Source organism: Mastacembelus armatus, chromosome 5 (assembly GCF_900324485.2).
Source record: "Mastacembelus armatus chromosome 5, fMasArm1.2, whole genome shotgun sequence".
Classification (NCBI taxonomy): domain Eukaryota; kingdom Metazoa; phylum Chordata; class Actinopteri; order Synbranchiformes; family Mastacembelidae; genus Mastacembelus; species Mastacembelus armatus.
This window is the reverse complement of record NC_046637.1, coordinates 9,615,074-9,635,524: the sequence shown is the minus strand read 5'-3', so window position 1 is coordinate 9,635,524 and position 20,451 is coordinate 9,615,074. Positions and strand designations below refer to the sequence as shown.

Here is a 20,451-nt window from a genome sequence, read left to right as displayed (position 1 = left end):
ATTGTCCCGATGTCTATATAAACCAGCCCTTGAAAGGTAAGGCTGTGGTATTCAAAGGCTTTGAAGACATTAAAGTTGGTCAGCCAGATGGCAGCAAATTACCTCGGCTGATGGCGAAAACCAAGTGAAGGATGGCAGAATTTCTTTATGTTAATAACATGTTTACAGAAGTACAGAATTTAATCCAAATAGTCCTTTATTGTAAATGATTACCATAACTGATACAGAGCTAAAACTACAGGCAGAGAGCAACAAGAGTCAACACCAACAAAGTCAATGTTTGGGAATACAGTGATTTAGGGAACTGGTCCAAGGTTATTTGGCTGCCACTGCCATACCGTCCTTGTTCTGGCAAGATAGAACAAAACAAAATTATCCCTGGCTGAGATGAACAAGCTGCAATCTAGCAAACAAACATTTTAATCTTTTTTATCCTTTCTAAGGTCTGACCCCGAGAACAAAAAGTGCTATTGGCTGTCCTCTCCGATCAGTCAGCTGCTTCCATTTGCAGGGGACTGCACGGCCGCCTGTAGGGTCCTCCGAGCCATCTCCAGGGCTCCTTCCTGGGTCTTGTTGCCGCCAATGAAGCCTCCAGCGTGAACAAAGATGCAACCTTTAATCCCGTTGAGCTCAGACAGCGCTTCATCTCGTACACCGCGCCACTCTTCTGGCAAGGACAACCTAGGACAGGAAGACAGAAGGGCAAGCTGGCTTACAGATGGACGCTATGTGGTCAGCTGCGTGCTTCCTGTCGACACATTACATATTGTGCTGTACATGTGCACACAAGCAGAAAAAAAGCCAATATAAAACCAATTCTGGACTCAAATGAAATGTCAACAAAATAAAACCAAACATAGTTGCAAGAATAAACTAAATGAAAGGAAAATAAATCGATAAATAATATGCAACTATTTTGACTGATCAATTGTCCAATTAGCTCAAATTCAGGTTCCAGCAGCTCAAACAACTGCTTCTCTTCTTTGATAGTAAACTGAATACCTTTGGGTTTGTTTAGAGTTATGAACGTGTGATGTGCATTTTCAGCTATTTTCTCACAGTTTATCAAAAATTAAGAAAATGTTGAGCAAAATAATCGATAAAAACGTTAGTTGCAGCATCAAGAACAACAGTTTCAAAAATGTGTTTTAGGACATGAATCAAATTTCTTTTATTAATTTATTTCCACATGGCTTTATACAAAGCCTCAGATTATTCTGGTCTATTCAGTTTCATGACTGAAAAAGCGTGAAGTAAACTGCTACCATCAAACCCTAATAACCTTTGCACATAGCACCACTACAGACGCTCCCAGACAGAAGACCAATAAAAATTGGCTTTATACTTCTCCAGTAATGGAGAAAATTACAGATTGGGGTAGTGGTTTGAGAGTCCTACGTGGCAGCAGAGTCAACAGGTAATCTTCACAGGTAAAATTCATAAAAATGCAGAGCAGCTTATTTACCACCCACTGCATGTAGCATATTCCTCTGTCTAGAGCCCATCAGATCAACATAACCAGTTATCATTTGTATGTGAAAGCATGTGTGCAATTCTAGCCCTGATGGGGGTTAGTGTCGCCATTACTCAAACTGCTGTTCCTCTCCGAGTAGTGATATATTTAGCAATATTTCATTCTGATTCTGATTTCATTTCAATTCATCATTTCATTGCTCAATGTTTGAGCTCACACTGCTTCTGTGACAGACCATAATGCCCTGAAACTGGCTAAATCAACTAAAAGCCTCACCTTTCAAAATAACTGTAGTTCCAAACTCACTCTTCTTTTCCTCCATCTCATGTTTTGATGAATTACGGAACTACACACTCAAACTTATCAGGATAAAAATGACATGGTTGTCAGATACAGATTCTGACAAATGATTAGTGTTTTTTTTTTCTTTCTCAATTTTATAAAAGTTCATTTCACAGACTTTCTGCTTCCCTTTGAATATTATTCTGTATAACATCTAAAAAAACTGCAATATTCAAAGAGTGACACGCAAGTACACAAGTGAAGCATAATTTACATGTACACATGCACTGCTATTATCCCCATTCTGCACAGCCTTATCCCTGTTAAGACTGTCAATGGACAACCTGGAGAGAAGAGCATGGCAAACCCCTAATCCTTGTTAAATGAATCAGCCAATCGATATCTCCACAGTATGGCAAGAAAACAAGCTCCAAGAAAAGGTCACCAGGAAAGAAGTAGGAGAGAGGTGACTGTTGCTGTTATTACAGGCCAGGAATCTCTTGATTCTCAACATGGCCAGCCTAGGAATAATGCCACATCCCTTCCTAATATTACGACGATGCCGGCATATATGTATATATGCGGAAGTGCTGACTCTTCCCCCTTGCTCACTCATAGTTCACAGACACTCTGTGCCACAGATTTTACACCCTTCACGCCTTTTTCTCCTATCAACGTGGGCCATACCAGTGACTTAGCCAGCTGGTATCACAAGAGGGCCAAGGGGACACAGAAGAACATGCATAATTTTATGCTTTTGAAGGAAATTACATTGAATTATTTCTATTTTATCACTTCCTTACCACATTTCAGTTTTTATGTCTTCCAGCCAGAAGCAAGACACACTTCAATCCCTTTTAAATGATGATGCCATAGAGACTAGATCTGAAAGTTTGTCTGATTTGTCTAGTGACCAAATATTAACTATTCTGATTATGCCATTTTTGTTTTGAGTAAAAATGTCAAATACTGTCTAGTTTCAGCTTCTCATTTTAAGGTTTTGCAGCTAATGTGAACTTGCAATTGAGGTTCCTTGCTATGTATCAAGCTATTATTGGCAAAGTAATCGGGAAAAAAAATTGCAATTAGATCATCCCTAATATAGAGGCACAGCCAGTGTAGATTTCCATAAATAGAGGTTCCGCTCATATTGCTGTCCACCTACAGTATGTTCCTATATAGTACATCTCTGAGGGAAGACTGCTTCCATTCCCCTCTTCCTTCTCCCAGCTCACATTTCTCTAGCAATATGATGCTGATAAAAATAGACCCTTTTTACCCCCCTCTCCTCCCAGGTGCAGAAGCAGGGACACAGGTGATAACAACACCCGTTTTGCAGAACCGGCACATGCCTACTGGGAGGAAGCAGGCCACCCAGTGAAAGAGCCATCTGGAGCTATGTTTTTTTGTCCCTTATGCAAGCCATTGTTCTCATGGAGCTCCACACCAAACATGTTTGCATTAAATTAAATCTTTGAAGTTGTCTCTGGCCATAAACAGGTGTCTGCCTTTTTAAAGCTTTTTGAAAGCCGTGCCGTCTGATTAGATTCTGTCTGATAGTGGAAAAAAAGTCTAGCGGAGGGATGAAGCGAGGGAGGGGTGGAAGGTGTAAAAGGTGAGACGGCGAGATAAAGAGTGGGCGGGGGGAGGGGGTTGGATTAATGGGGTAAGAGCAAGACAGATAGGAAAAAATGTGATGAAATTGAAGAGGGCAATAATAGGAAAGAGAGAGAAATACCAGACATAAGAGAGATAGAGATGTAGAAGAACCATTAATGGCAGAGCCAGGAGCCAGAAAATAGAAGGTGTGTAGGAGAGCAGTTACTGATCAGATCATGACTGAAACAAAAAGCTATTTCTCCTTCTTCATGTGTCTTTGGCCACAGTATGCTCCCTACTGCTCTCAAGCAACCCACGGTGTATCAATAATGAGACATGTCAAACCGTCAAAGGGAACAGCATCAGGGCACATGCTGTCAGAGGAATTTGAGATGTCACATTTACGTCTTCATACAGCACAAAAATCACTTCTCAATCTCACAGGGCTTCACGATCTGAAGAACATACACCTTCTACCCTTACACCTTTGAAGCAAAAAAAGAAAATCTTTGCCATTTATGAAGTTTTTTTTTTTTTTTTTTTCCAGCAACAGCCACTGTATTCACCTTCTGTAATTAACTTTCTATAGCGTACTTTTCATAGTTGGTGTCTGAGGCAACTGTTCCCATATGGGATTAAAATTTCATAAGCAATTCACAGGAGACATGTGCACATAAATCAGTGTTGGAAGAAGTGCTGAGTTTCTTTACTTAAGTAAAAGTAGAAATACCAGTGTTACAAGTAAAAGTATACTATTCAAAATTTTTCATAAGTATCAGTGTCAAAATCTACTTGAAGTAACAAAAGTAAAAGTAGTCATTTCACATTAATGTGTATTAAATTATTGGATAATTATTGATGCAACATGAATACATTTGAATTTCCTACTGAGGATCAAAAAAGTTTTATGATTATATTGTATTTTGTAGTATATATATCTGACACCAATAGGTAACTAATAACTAAAATAGTGAAGTCAAAGAATGAAATAGCAAAAAATGGCAATGCTCAAGTACAGACATCTCAAATCTGTACTTAAATGCAACACTTAACACTGTAATTTAAAATTTAAAAACATGGAATTTTTTTCAACCACTGCATATAATCATTCAGTCATCAGCATTACTATTAGTAATGTTATCCCCGGTTTCAGCATGACTGTTTACTGTTCACTCTCTATATTGTGTCAAGGCTAATGGACAGCGAACATTTCATACTACTTAACATTCAACAGGCAAAATACAGTAGATACTTTTATTGTGAATCCGTCACAGAATAAGCAATTTATCTGTCACTAAGGTTAGTTACTCTAATACATAATTAGAAAATTGCATAATTAATTAAAGGGTTTCAGGGCATTTGTTTGATAAAGGTTAGGCTAACTTTACAGCCATAAAATTAAGTCATACTTACTATTTAATTATATAAAAAGTCTGTTTTTGATGTAGATTTAAACTCCTCAGTGGGATAGATAAATACCTTGCTCACAAATAATATGATTGAAAGCTGCATGGTTTGTGCTGAATGGGAAATAATCAAGAGGTAGGATTTTGTTGTATGTTGTTTAAAGACCAATGTATCACTTGCTTTAAAAGTGAATGACCCTGAACTACTGCTGTAATTATTACATTCAAAAGATTTTAAATTGTTTTAGAATTTTAGAGGTGGAGTGAAACACTGTATCTTTCAATCTACTATTATTCATACTGCTCAGACACACTGAAAAACCCTTAAACTGTATTACCACATTTAATGTGTACAGACAGTCGATGCAGCACTTGTGTCACTCTGTAGTTCACTGTGCATCTTCCATAGCTATACTGTCAGGAAAGGCATACATTTGTCTCCCATTAAGTGAAAAACTGATGTAAAAGGAGGGAAAACTGGTTGTGAGGACAAGTTAGACCCATTCAGCAATCACAGTGTGGCCCATGTTAAAGTCACTCAGATCCTTATGCTTTCCTGTTTTTTCCAGCTTCCAACACATTAACTTCAAGGACTGAATGTTTACTTTCTTAATATACCCCACAGACTGACAGCTGACACTATAACCATATAATCAATATTATTCACTTTACCTGTCAGTGGTCATCATGTTATGGCTGATTGATCTACAGACAGAACTGACACTGGGCAACTTTGCTGATACACTAATGCTGCAACATGAATTGCTTCTCCCCTCATTTCCTACAGTATCATCTGCAATAAGCTGCAGCCTTCTGTGTAGACATTATGAAGGATGGTGTTTGACAGCAATTTATCAAATTATCAAATCCGGTATCCAATGTGGATTCAAAAGCTTTCTTAAATCTTATTAAGTTGGCCTTTTAACATTTGCAGGTAACCTAAAAGTACAACTCAATCTTAGCACCTTTTCTTGGGAGAGAAAGTAGAAGCAGTAAAGTTTTTATTGGCAGCCTAATTTCCAAGCTGAAAATTACAGTAATTATATACTGCAATAATGTATGAAAAGTTAATTAAATGTAGAGTGATGTGTCTTTTCACTCACAAATATTTTTTGGCAGAGCCTAAACTATCCAGAGAACAGCAAAAGCTTTTATTTTAGCTGGCACAGTTTATCTAATCTGGTACCAGTAATGACTGCTCTATCAACCAGTGACAATTGGCTAAAAATTAGAATTCTCATGTGTTCTGCATTTCTTTACTATTATTTTAATAATAATAATTAAAAATAAGTAGAAGAGCTCAAAAGTTTAGAAAGTGATTTATTACTGTTAGAATCAGGGTACTGGACGTCATCTGTAGCCAATACTGTTCATTCCTGCAGCTTTGAAAAACACATTTCAGTCCTGATGTTCCTCCACCTCAGTCAGCATGTTTAAGTGCACATGGTGAGGACTCTGTGCTAAAACCACTGATAAATAACAACACAAATTAAACCTTTGAGCATGACGGACAAATCGATCATTTAAGAAAATAAGGAGGCAACCTGACTGCTGAAAAGATTTTCTGTACAAATTCACAGTGAAGCATTCCAAACACTAGTTAATGCTCCGTAAGTAGCTGGTGACAGATGAAAACATGTTTTAAAAAGATGCTAAACATTAAAAGACTGGAAAAAAAACCCAACAAGGCACCAATGCTAGATGTGGGAAATGCCTGGAGTAAGTCTTATTGGACATACATTGACTGCATTGTAGGATTTAGGTCATGAGTCAAACAATATACCAACTAAAGGACTCGTGGCGATGCCAATAATGGTATAAAAGCAGCATAGTGGATGAAAGCACGGGAGGGTCCTCAGGTAAACATTTCCCCTCTGAAGGTAATATAGACCTCGTAGGTGTTAATCATCTGAGAAAGTCACACAGGGGGTCTTTTACTTGTCATCTCCCTAATGTAATTTAAAGAGCACAGATGATGCAGCTGTCAGTGCACTGGCAGGATTGAGGGTTCAAGACCTCATTATTGCTAGAAGATGCAAATTGACAAGGAAAGATAAGACATTTACAGCTGCAATCAAAATTTTACAGCCTCTCTAACCTGGAAGCCATTCTAGTAATGTGATAAAATTTAATGAAAACATGTCAACTAAGCGCTTTGTGAATAGTAAAAGGAGGTTTAATGATGCATATTTGAGTGATTTCAGAAAGTAAAGTTGAGCATACTAATAGTACTAGATATAATTTTTCTTCAGAAAGCTTGCTCCTGTGATGTTCTTCAAATTCAAAATGGATTGTGGTCACACAAAGCTAGGTTGAATCCCCATTCCCTTATTTTATTGTTCCTTGGTCAACCTGGAGGTTTTTCTGGTCTGAGGACCGAGGAGTGAGGAGGCTGCCTGAAGGAGTGCATCCTTTGCAGAAGTCAGATACAGATGACACTGCCTTTATCAGAAATTAGTTTGTGATTGGACGCATCACATTAAAGATCAGAGGAAAGGGCATCTCATGTCAGTTATAACATGTTTCCTTGAGTCTTCTGCCCGTGTTTCATTTCATTGATTCTTACGTGGGTGGGACTAAGACGCTAGGAAGAGAGACACACGAGGAAAATGTGAAACTGGGATTCACCCCTAGTCTAGTTCCAGTCCGGGATCCAGCATACATTTATTGTCTTGGTTTAGCTGTTCATGTTTAAAAGAAAAGAAATATCACTCTAAAAGTAAATTATTTGGGACTTTAAAATCACTGATTTGTTCTGTGCTCTAACTTGAGACTGTAAACACTTCATGGCACAGTTACTCTATCTAACATCTCAGTGGCTGAAATCATATTCCTATTATAAGAAGACTGTGAGCAGACAGTGGTGTATATTTAATTAAAGATACGCTGTTGTTCAATAGACCATAAACTTCACCTTCATTAAAATTCACCTTCATAAAACTCCTGGATTACGTTTAGGTACGTAGCTGTAAATAAAAGTGTCTGTCAAACTGCCAAACCAGCGTGTTGTGTATATCTGCCAACTGCTGTATTTGAAGAAGTGGGTGTAATTAACATTAGGAAAACAACAACAAAAAAAACACCTGAATGGCAGAGGTGTGAATGGAGAAAGGGCTCAGGTGGCTGTGCTGAGCAGCTGGGGTGTCTTTAAATGCTTTCAAACCAATAGAGAGCAATGTGAGAACAAACCCTCTGCCTTATGTTACAAACAAGTATTATATCCTAGCCAGAGCTACTCTCTCACCAGATAATGTTAACCCTCCGTGAGCAGTTGTCAAATGGTCTGACAAGCATGAAAGTTAAATCGTTCAACATGCTTTGTCTTCATCGCCAAAGCTCAACTCCACTCAACACATCGGGGAGATTCTGAAGCTGCACCTGTCACCATATTTTTCACAGGCATTTAAAAAAAATAAATAAATAAATAATGTCTGGGAGAATTTGTCTGTGTGTAGGTGTCACAACATCCCTGCAAGTTCTGCATGCTTGATTTCTGCTTAGGTAACTGAAGCAAGGTGCTCTCGCCACACGGGATCACACGCTGAACTTCACGAAGCAGAAACAGCATTTAAATAACCGTTAATAAAATATAACTAAAATTAGACTTCGGGTCAAGTCACAGTTGGAGCTCTTGTATTTAGAATAAAAAAAAAAAAAAAAAAAATCACCTGTTCTGGAAGGTGTTGAGCCCAACAGGGACACATTGGACCCTCCAGTGCCCATTCTGGTCTTCGTAGAGGACAAATTTAATGGGCGTCTCCACCTGGAGCTCCTTCTCCAGGGAAAACAGATGCTCCTTCCAGGGACACCCACACTGGGAGAACAACACTATTTCCCCACTGGGATCTACCTGGAAATGGAACCAGAACCAGGAAATCGTGGGTTACTAATGCACAAAATAAAAGCCAAGCACAAAGAATGGAAACCTTTCAGCTTGAGCAGAGACATGTGTTGTAGCTTTCTGTGTAATTCAGGGTTTCTTAGAAAGTAAGGAAATAAAAGAGAATAATCAAACAATGCTTTCATCATTATTAGCATAGTATATGGAGCCAGAACGAAGGTTTTAGTCTTTGGCACTGACAGTACAATTTGCCCTTGAAGTGAAAACATAAAAGGAAAAAAACGAAACTCATTGAAAAGATATGCATAGTGGAAAAAAAAAAGTGCATGATGATAAAGTATGTAAACTATTGTATGCCTGCAAACAATTTTTTGATATTTTTTTTTAAATCAAAAACATTTGGTGCATTAAAACATTAATATAAATGAATGCTGTTTAACTTAAAGCAGAAAAAAGTCATGCACTCTTAACGGTTTTATTGTCTTTTAACCAGGTAGCCTATTGCTAATGATGGATAGTCTGTCTTGACAATTTCTTCATCTTAACAGTCCTGTACCTTATGCCGCTCCTTAACAGCTTCCTCCACCACCGCACGAGCCGGCAACCAGGAGGACTGATAAAAATCCAGGCGGTCCATGAACTCCTCCCCAACCATCTTCATAGCCTTCCTGAAACCCTCCTGGTGGAAACGTGTGGAAACAGTGGAAGAACATGAGAGCAATACTGCATTATATGCTGAAAACAGAAATATAGTTTCTGACTAGACTCTGGATGTATTTTTGAACCTGCTGTTGTGTAAAATCCTTTTGATCCTCTTTCGTTACTACAGCACCATCTTTGAATTTCAAACACATGCACACGTAGACACACTGCGGTGTCCCAGAGTTTTAATGGTTGTGATTGGAGGAGATGAAAATCCATTAGGTTTTTCAAATCACAAACAGCTATTGTTGAGAGTTCACCAGGGTAGTCTACCATCAAGTGATCTGCCAAACATTGTTCAATACAAATATTTCTCAGTTGCTGATCTCTCAGAGCTGTCTTGCCTCGTAATGTGAGTGGAGAAATTGAAGGAAAGTGTCAGGACATGAATTATAATCATGTTAACTGAAATGTGTAAAAACAAATAGGCCAGCTACTCTACTGAGACAGCTGCCAACGATGGAAAAAAGCCATGGTGCAGGTCTCTCAGGAGAGTCTCCAGAAAATAGGTCCCGTTTCCCTGCGGACACTTGCCTAACGAGAGACAGAAATTATTCCTCACTGGGCCTCTTGATTCTGCACTGCACCCATCACATTTACCACAACATTCTTAGCATAATTTGTAGTAGTAACCTACTTAAATTAAACATCTACGGTGTAAAAAGACAGGTTAATAAAGTTTCAATGTTGGATTAGTTGGTACTGATGTAATTTGTGTTTTAAAGATTTTTGTTGTTGTTGTTTAGGTTGGTGTATATTATTATTGTTTGTCTGGAACCATGGAATTAAGTAGGGCTAGAATGATTAATGAATTCATTGAGAATTTGAGAAATCACTAAATTATTTAACTAAATTTCCAAGCAAAGTTGATACTCTGTTCCAACTTTTCCAATGTGAAGATCTGTTGCTTATCTACAGTATGTCTTATACAATTGTAACTCCTTAGCAGTTCGGTTTTGGACTGTTTGCTAGACCCAAAAAAAAAAAAAAAAATGCAAGTTGAAAGCAATTATAAGATGTCAGTTTGGGCATTAGGAAACTGTAACCAGTGGTTTCTTATTTTTGGTGGCATAGTCTAAAATAAATGTTCTCACTTCAACATCTTGTAGTTCCACACTTTAAAACTCCTCTTCTTGGATGTTAAATGTATGTCTGGATAGAGCAAAAAAGAAAAGGAGATGTAATACCTGTTTATGTCCTGGGAAATATTTGGTTACTAGGACACAATATGAGTTTTACAATGTTTGAAACCTGCCTGCAAGGAAGGACACTAGTGTTTTGTGTGTTTTTTCATCAGTAGATATAGTAATTTAAACAATAATACACAGAGTGTCAATAAGTCATAAAAATCTAGGCAATGATAAAACACATTTATCCACAGAGCACTGCGACATACTGAAATAAAGCCATTAAAGTGCAACCAATGATTTAGTTAGACAGGCTTTAACGGCCAGAAAAACCTGCTACTGTTAAATATAGAGGCAATAAAAATACGTGAACCCTCTAGAATTACACAACATTAACTGGTCATAAAAACTTGATCTTCTCTTCATCTAATTAACACAATTGTACTTAGGGTAAAAACATACAAACAATCATAATAATTTATTTATTTTATGTGCTAGCTGAAAAAGTCTGAACTCGTGGATTTAATAACTGGTCAAACCTCCTATGGCAGCAATAAACTCAAACAAGACAAGTACTTCCAGGAGCTATGGATCAGGACTGCACAACCTTCAGGAGGAATTTAGGACCGTTCTTCCTTTCAGAGAGTGCTTCACCTCAGACATATTCTCAGGCTGTCTGGTTCCAGTGGCTGTTTTGAGGTCACTCCACACAATCTATATTGAGTTAAAGTCTGGGCTCTGACTGGGCCACTACAGAAAGATGGATTTTTTTTGTTTGAAGAAATTCTACAGAACATAAACCTCAATGTTTATGGATATTGTCCTGCTGCATCACACAACTAATACTGAGCATCAGCTGGTGGAAGTCATCCTGACATTATTTTATAAGATACTTTGATGTAATTCTATTTTTTTTTTCCTCATTGACAGCAAATGAGCCCCAAAACATGATCCTCCTCCTTTGTACTTCACCAAGTACAAAGGAGGTTAAAGGCCACTACAATGATCCCTTTTAAGCCTTTAGCTCTTATTCTGACCTTGTTTCCTTACCTCAGTGAGCATTCTGCATTGTGCCCTTGGAGTCATCTACCACAGTACTCTAAGTATCTCTATTTATAGACAACTGAGGATATTAATGAATCTTTTGTCCTACCTACGCTGTGAATGCTTGAATAATGTAATCAGTATGGCGAAAAACAACACAAAGACGTGTTACTAGTTAAAATACTGTTTGTTCATAACAAACTTTGAAAGAAGATCAGATTACATCCATCCATCCATTATCTATACCTGCTTACTCCTATTTAGGGTCACAGGGATCTGCTGGAGCCTATCCCAGCCCTCTTTATGTGAAAGGCAGGGGTACACCCTGGACAGGTCACCAGTCCATCACAGGGCCACATAGAGACAAACAACCTCGCACACTCACACTCACTCCTATGGGCAATTTAAAATCATCAATCAACCTGACATACATGTTTTTGGACTGTGGGAGAAAACTGGAGTACCTGGAGTAAACCCACGCAAACACAGAGAACATGCAAACTCACATAAAAAGGCCATTGCTGGGTTTCGAACCAGGAACATTCTTCCTGTGAGGCAACAGGGCTAACCACTGTGCTGCCCAATGAGATTACATTTTAGAACAAATTTAGACATAAATGAGTACAATCGCTTTGTCACAGTAACCTTCTTTACTAGGTCTTAAGACTGAATCTAATTCAAATGAATTCAAAAAATAAAGCTCCATCCAAAATCTAACCATTTTTTGCAACCTGGGAGCAGCAGCAACAAGTTGTGAACACAAGACTGATGAACAGAGTATCACCATTTAATTAATATGGTGAAGATGTTAGTGAGCAGCTGCTTAATTACATATATGGAACAGCATTACCACTTATCCCGAGTCATGTTTGTGGCCACATGGCAAATTTAAGTCCAATATTCAATCTTTTTTAAATGCATTTGTGGTCTCTACTGACTAATGGAAATATCTGTCTCCTAGGTAGTTGCTAACTGTGCCTGTCTCCTGATATGGTATAAATGATGCATCAGACCAGCCTTATGCAATCACTCACATCCACTCACCTCAGTGTCCTGACTCTTGCTGTTCCAGCGAGGATTCAGGTGGCTGACACGTGCACTCAGCGTGCTCGAGATGGTGTAGCGGGCCTCCCCATCATACTGTGAAATGCCATTGTCTACGGCATCCACCTCCTCCACAAAGTTCTCATATAGCTGCAAAGAATTGAAACAGGCACATGACAGGAGAGGTTATGAACCTGTAACGACATAAGAATCAGTCATGTTATGGTTATGCTTGCCTTTAAACAGAAGCACTGGCAGTAACTCCTTATTTTATAAGTCAGTGCAGTAAAAACGTAGAGGACGTTTAGGAGAGAGAGATGTTCTGGTAACATATTATCCTGACTGAAACCCATTTCGTCACAGTGTGTGGGAGATCACTGAAGGTTAAAGTGAACAGCTGTGCCACTAAACCAAAAGGAATCATCAAATTTCTGCTATTTTACAGTAAACTGGAAAAACCCAAAACAAGCAGAAGAGGAGGCAAAAAGTAAACATATATTTAGTCCTGAAAAGTCAATTCCTCAGTAGATCAGAAGGTCAAGCACCAAGGAGCTGACATTTTAAAAGTGGCTTACAAGTGGAACTAAGCTTTGGGGCCAAGATAGAGGTTCCGCTTGTCCGAACTGGCAGAGGCTGAGCCATGTAACATCCTAAAATAAATAAAAGTCCAGCTGGGAGGAAAAGGATTTTTCGTGGCTTACACTGACGCACAAAAAGGCCAAAAATAATGTCAGTTAATAGGACAAATATTTAAGGTGACCTAAGGTTTGGCTGGCTTGATGGTCTTCACTATCAAATGCTCCATGTGCCAAGGCCTCCTGCAAGGCCAAGCTGTCTAAAATGTATAAAATATAAGTGAAATGTCCTCAGTTTTGACACCAAATTGTTCATATATGTGAACATGTGACTCTATGTGTTGCTGTAGCAGGATAGTTACGCTAAACATCAAACTAAATCTTGGTTAATGACTTCGAACAAAGCAAATCCAGCTTTTGGGGTGGCCCAAAGTTCAGACCTCAATCCAATCAATAGATTCTCTGGAATGGCCTCGACAGGGTCGCTCACGCCAAACAGAGAATGTGGATGAGATGAAACTGTTCTGTAACAAAGGAAATCCCTCCTGAACTTTGTAAACGTCTAATTCACGGCTAATGGAAGCAGGATGTTTAAACAGTTATTAAATCTAAGGGTTCAATGACTTTTTTTTTTTTTTTTTTAAAGCTACTACTTTGAATGTTTAATGGGTGTGCTAAATAAAGACATGAAATATTACAATAATTGGTGTGTTATTAGCTTAAGCACATTGAGTTTGTCTATAACTGTCACTTAAATGAAGACCGCGCAACATTTTATGACCAATTAATGCAAGTAACTAGGTAATTTAGGTAAAAGGTAGGTATCTAGGATCTAGGTAAAAGAGGTCACATATTTTTTCTTGGCATTGTAATTTCCTTTTATGTGAAATCCATGGAGAGAAGCTAATATTTCTCTTTAACTCTTAACAGACTTTTCCACCCTCTGTCTCCCAGCTCCATGAGAAAATTCTCTACGTTTAGATTCAAAGTGCCGCACAAAGTAATATTTTGTCATGAGCGATGCAGTGACAAACATCTATTTTCACTGAAGTGTTGGTGTTGTGCATGAAACACAGTCAATGGTAATCCACTGCCTACTATAAAATGCGTCGTGCCTCTCCCCTCACCTTGTCATAAAGCACCTCCAGCTGCCTGTCGTCCTCCTTAAGCTGCGTCAGCTGGGCCAGCAGCTGACGACCAAAGTGCGCATAGACCAGGCCGGCTGAGCTGAGCTTGGTCACCCATGGTTTTTCTGGGTACAAGCTGTGGAAGTTCTCTGCAAAAGTCCTGAACAGGATGAAAGGTGACAGTCTATGAGCTGAGAGAAAAAGACATAAATCTTTTCAAAAGCAAGATAATATTTTATTCACAGTAGGTGAAAATAGGTGTGAGCTCAGACTTTACTATATACTGGTCCATACATAAGTTAGATTTTAACTAAATTAGCACCGAAACTATGTTATTTTTTATTATTGATAAATCTAGTGCTAATTTTTTCAATTAATCTTTTAGTTAATAAAATGTTCTTCTGTTTTTTGTGCTTTTGTTTGATGATACCAGTTAATAGTTTCAGCTCTAAACAAGGTCATCAATTCAATTAAATCTAATGAACCAAGCGAAACATATTTGCATATAGTTGCAGCCCAAGTTGACAACGTGTGTTGCTGAAATATCAGCACCTTCTTTTGTAGTAATTTCACATCAGAAAACTGCTATATCTGCAACCAGTTCACACATTAACACATTTGGCCATGAAGATGAATGACAGTGTTTCTTTGTTCATGTAAAAGAAATCAATTTAAAATCAAATTATGTGCAAAAGTGATCAACTGATTTGGAGATATGATTTTGAGAATAGCATTTTTCCAGCAAAGCACCAGGAGACACATCTCTGGCACAGAAAGCAAAGAAAAAACACCTTGTATCATTTTGACAAACCAAGAAACACTGCACAGACTACATTAGGTAGACCAATGATACCCAACACACAATAAAGGGACTTCTGTAAATATTCTCTTTAACTTCAGAGAGCGAGTTTGCATTGGCCACTCACAGAAAGCATGCTTATGGGTGTTTGTATGCCAAAGCACAGATAAATAAAAGGCACCAGAGGTCTCTCCTTAGCAACATGCTGAGATGGGTGGGCTCCAGCACCAAGCCACGGCTGGTCATTTCATTCACGCTTAATTAGGATGCTTGGACTGCAGCACCATGGAAAACAGACCATCAAATGGATGAGTGACATGCTAGGGAGGCAGCGAGGTAATCACAGCCATTAAAGGGCTAATTGGCCAAGCTGAGGCATTTCTATGCTGATTAGGAAGAGATGGGAGTAAATCAGGAGAGGAAAATGAGTGGAAAACAGCTGAAAAAGATGTTCTTACCAAAGTCATCAGTTTGTGCGAAAAAGACGGTCACGCCTCTGTGCAGACCAGCGCTTACCACACCGAACTAAATCGAGTTTCATGGAAGCTTAGCAAGCATTAAGTATTACTAAGCAAAAAAAATCCTGCTTAATATAGAATGCACTGTGATTTCTATACTGCACCAGCTGCACCACTTTTGCTGATCACACTATATCATTAGAATGAATAGCCTTATTTCATACTGTTTGTGTTCATGAATCTCTCCCCTACTTGAATAATCACAAGAAACTCAAGCACTTTCTGAAAATACTAATACTGGACAGTCATTTCAGACACTTTGATGGTCTGTGCCTCATTAATTCCTACTCTGCTACAAAGCTTGGAAAAAATGTTAGATGTTCTTGGCCTGTCTTTAAAAGGAATAGTTCAACATTTTGGGAATTATATTTATCGTCATTAGTTAGGAGAAAAGGTCTTTTGTGTCCATTCAGTATGAAACTAAACTTAGGAAGCTCCAGCTTCATGCGGAACTACTAATGCTGTATCTTCTCATCCATCTTTTGACCAGAGAGCAATTAAGCATATTTCCCTAAATGTGAAACTCCTACCTTAATGGCTTCATTTCATGCTCTTATTTTACATTTCCAATTGTTTCTTGTTTTGCTGTCAACATCACCTGTAAAGTGTCACTCTTTTTACAAAGTGCTCCTAAAATGAGGACTTCAATGATTTTTATGAGTTCATTCTCCAACTTCCTACAGCACCCCAGGCCACATCAATCCACCCCTGCCATCACAACCACCTTGCCTCCATCCACGCATGTGAGTGACAGCCATATTATCCTGTGGCCCCTGACAGTGTCGTGGCAGCCCCTGTGCCTCGTGAGCCAACAGCAGGGGAGGCATTCAGCTGAAGTAGAGCTAATTATCACTAACCGCCTGCCAGGAAGGGAGCCTTTGCATATCTTTATCACCATGGTCATAAGAGCTGTCTCTGATTGTCATCAGGACATTAAACTTAGAAGACACTTGCAATGGTCTGATTACTTAACGTGATGAGACTTCAAGTAGTAGCAGTTCCTTACAAGGCATACAGGGGGCTTCAAGGTTGTCACAGAGAAATTTGCTGTCACATCCCAGGATTCAATAAATGTTTTTATACACATTTTTTCATTGTTTCAATCTATAACAGCATGCTATTTTACAGAGTCTGGCTAGTTCTTCCACCACTAAAGAAAAACAGGGTGCATTTATTTTACCTTCATCTAAAAGTAACATGATTTGAGAAAAAGAAATCATGATAACTAGCAGGCCAACTAGAAATCCAACTTAGTCACTGCTTTGCAGAATCTATTTAGTATTGACTGAAAAGAAACATATTAGCATCAACATATTAACCATATCAAAATAAACAACAATTTGATATGTGAGAAACAATAAATAATAATATACTCCCTAATCTTAGTTCATTTAAATCCAAACATCTACTGGAATCAAAAACACAATAAACTTAATCTCAGTACTGTACCTCTGATGATGATCATAGCGGTGTCTCTTTGGGTCAAACTCACCACCCACATCTACCACAATGTCACACTCTGCCAGCTGGGCCGGGTCCCTGGTCCGAATGATCTCAGCATCCTGTGTGATTAATACAAAGATTTGTACGTATGCAAGTATTTATCATCAAGCATCTGGGAGGAGGAGGAGGAGGAGGAGGAGGAGGAGGAGGAGGGGTATTTTCAGGACAGAAATACTGCATCATCTGGATGTCATGTAACACACTTAGATTTTATAAACCCTCTCAAATGAAAAGGAACATGCATTAAATTGAATTCCACTGAGACAAATATTGTTCTAGTTCACCTATTGTTCAGACATATCCATTAGTCTATGTCTGTTTCTCATTGTAATTGAAGATGTAGACGTTTTTGATTTATATTACTAATCCAGCCAAACCTATTACATGTTTGCAAAACATTATAATTGCTTTAACCAAATTATTATCAAGCGGTGTACAACAAGGCAATATGACGGTGTAAACTAATAACAGTTTATTGGGTATAGATGGCTAAAAACAATACCTAGGTGTGCCTAATAAACTGAATGTATATTTAAAATGATATAAATCTTTCAACTATAACAGCAGAGATTTTACTACACTATTTAAACTTGCTGTCTTTTTAATATTATGGTCAACATTGCAAATCTCTAAGCAATGGTGCTTGTACTGTATTTTATTTTCCATTTACCTACTCCATTACTCCATCTATGCTTAAGTTTACATGTGGGTCAATGATTGTGCAATGAGGAGACAAATACTGGGAAAATCACATTCTTTCTAAATGTATTTTCTTTTTGCCTCATCCACAATAAGGGTTGAGAAGTGCCACTTTGTTTAGACAGCGAGTCACTATATAACAGTAAAGGTGACATGTAAGAACAACACAGTGGTTGTTTGGCTGACTTTCTGCTATGACACTTCCACCTAAAACGTGAAAAGTGTTATTATGTTTACATTATTACTGCTCTATTTTTAACCTCTGAAGGGCGATGCGTCTATCTATCCAGCAGCACCCCCATTTGGTCTGTTACAACATGACATGAGACACATTAGAGAAGAATAAACAAGTATTTCTCCAAAAGTAAACCAATGCAAAACTTGACTTTGCACCTTCACTGTGTGGTTTTATTAAAAGCTTTTAATTTGAAGAAGTAAAAAAAAAACAAACAACCGCAGGTAAAGGAACAATACAACCCGTTATCTATGCATCACCCTCTTACTATATTACTAAACTTACCTTGTACTGAGGTAACTTAAGGAGGAGAAAACAGGCCAGAACCTCGTCACAATGAAAGGTTCCGTTGTGAGTTCCGATCTTTTTAACACTCATGGTTTCTGTGCACAGTCTTTTGGGCTGACCTGACATGTGTCGAATATCTACAGAGCGCAAACCACAGCAATTACCCTGCGAGAGTCGTAAAACACTTGCTGGTTTGCTTGTATTTAACAAAGACGTGACTTTTGTTATACTAAACGCTGTTAGACACCGGCGCCACATTCAATCACTAATCCACACGAGACGCTCCGCTGCCGGACCAATTTCACAGCTGCACCGGAAATGGTGCGCCTGTTTTTGTTGACCGGAGAAACTGGGATACAGATACTTTTGTTCTTACAAACTTCAGTAGCCATGTTGATATTAATAACATAACGCAGGTGAACTTAAGCAACTGGAATTTCAAATTTTTTTAAAGACATTTGTGACTTATGTAACTCCATGAAAAATATTTAAAAACGTAAAATCCAGATGTGAATTATGGATTTACCTAGACTAAGACTAATCTAGGTCCAAATTGTTACTTACAAAGTATCTGTTACTGCATTTCTTTTTCTAGGAGGCAAAATATATAGTATACAATTAAAGATTATAAAGTATTTTGTTTGGTTGGTTGGTTGTTTTGTTGTTATTGTGTGTTTTTAGTGTAGGTAAATATTTCTAAATATTTCTAAATATAAATGATCTGCAATCAAAAAGCGGCAGTGGAGCAGGACTGATCCACAATACCTGTAGTAGATTGGTTGACGTACTTACATGGTGGCCACTGACACTGGTTGATACTTACATATTGTACAGAGACTGGGAGTAACAGGTGGTCAAGTTTTGCCCCAGGTCCACTGGCAAGTTAATTCAGCACTGAGCCTCAAATGCACACACACACACAACCAGTGCTTCTGTCCACAATCCCCAAATCAGCAAAGAAGCTGATTGAGAACTTTTCCTTGTTTCTGTGTATTTTTTGTTGTTGTGTCCTTTTGTATTATAATAATAATAAATATTAAAGAAGTCTTGCGTTATTGGCTTGGTGTAGACATGTGGGAGGACTGTGTCTACCCATAATTATCGTTCTCTATTTTTCTGTATTTATTTCGACTTTATTTACAATTATAAATATAGGAAAGAGTAATAGGAAGGAGGGTTACACTCAACTCTCACCCCCAACTCTCGTTCTCGCGATACTCCGCTCAAGGTTTATTGACAAGGTAATTAGCCAGATGGGACTCTTGTAGTAGTGAGGCTGAACAGAGCCACCACTGCTTTCAGGGCTTTCTTACGTTTTTTTCTTTATTTGTTAACCAAAATATCAGCGGAAAGCAAACATTTGTGTCACTTCATTCAACAACACCGAGCCTGCAAAAGGTAGGTCTGTATTAGAATTATGATTGCTGTCTGTCTTCTGTAGGGGATGATTCATCCATCCGATGGTACGATCCTGCAAAGAGTTTGATATTGCGTGTACATTTTGCAGCTCAATGCACACAGCTATCACGAGTTGAAGTGTAATTTCTGTCTTCCTTTCCGGGACAATGGAGAGTCAATCCAAGGCTATAAGATTTGAACCTGTAAATCTAGTAGTCTAATAATGTGGCAGCAAGGTGGCGTTGCTGAGCTGCTTGAGCACATATCACCAGTTCACTTGGCACGTTGGCAAGTCTTTATTTCAGCCTAATGAACTCGATAAACATTGATTTTGGGGGAGGTAGGGGGTGTTTCCATTTTCTTGAAAGGTATAGTGTAGGGTTTCTCTTGAAAAATACGTTCAAAACTCGACACTGATGGACCATCCACTTTTTGTTATAATAATCTGACATTTCGCCTTTTATTTGCTAACCTACAGTAGGTGTGGAAAACCCAATAAAGTTTTGTTAAATTTGCCAGTTGTTAAAAGTTTGGTTAAATTTGCCCATAGATATTTTGCCAACTGCTCCTAAAACTTTTTTTTCCTAATCAGCAGTTTTAGAGTCTTATCAGAAGTTTCACTTACTGATAAGATAAAAACTTTAATTTACAAATGAAGATAATACCACCTATATTGAAGGAATATTTTTATTATTTTCAGCCATGGTGTTTGGATGATTTGTCTTTATTAGTTTTGGGAATGGTGATCAGCACCATGGACAGCGCACTGCACTGAAATAACACACTGAAC

General features: G+C 38.3%; 1 protein-coding gene across 1 annotated transcript; it reads right to left on the bottom strand.

Annotated features, from left to right (window-relative positions):
* Positions 1-178: 178 nt before the first annotated feature.
* On the bottom strand, positions 179-18,521 carry myg1 (myg1 exonuclease). Its single transcript, XM_026307860.1, has 7 exons — positions 18,261-18,521; positions 16,988-17,100; positions 14,222-14,381; positions 12,520-12,669; positions 9,159-9,281; positions 8,430-8,611; positions 179-681 (listed from the first exon to the last, which is right to left on the bottom strand). Exons 1-7 carry the CDS (start codon positions 18,519-18,521, stop codon positions 492-494), a joined length of 1,179 nt encoding a protein of 392 aa, XP_026163645.1. The 3' UTR covers positions 179-491.
* Positions 18,522-20,451: the final 1,930 nt, after the last annotated feature.

Bases quoted from the DNA above. Each gene is read 5' to 3' on its own strand.
- myg1 (XM_026307860.1), bottom strand. From the start codon at position 18,521: ATGTGGCGCCGGTGTCTAACAGCGTTTAGTATAACAAAAGTCACGTCT. The intron at 8,612-9,158 runs GTACAGGACTGT...TTCCATTTCCAG, and splicing joins CTGTTAAGGAGCGGCATAAG to GTAGATCCCAGTGGGGAAAT. The intron at 682-8,429 runs GTGATTTTTTTT...TTCCTGTCCTAG, and splicing joins CTCAACACCTTCCAGAACAG to GTTGTCCTTGCCAGAAGAGT.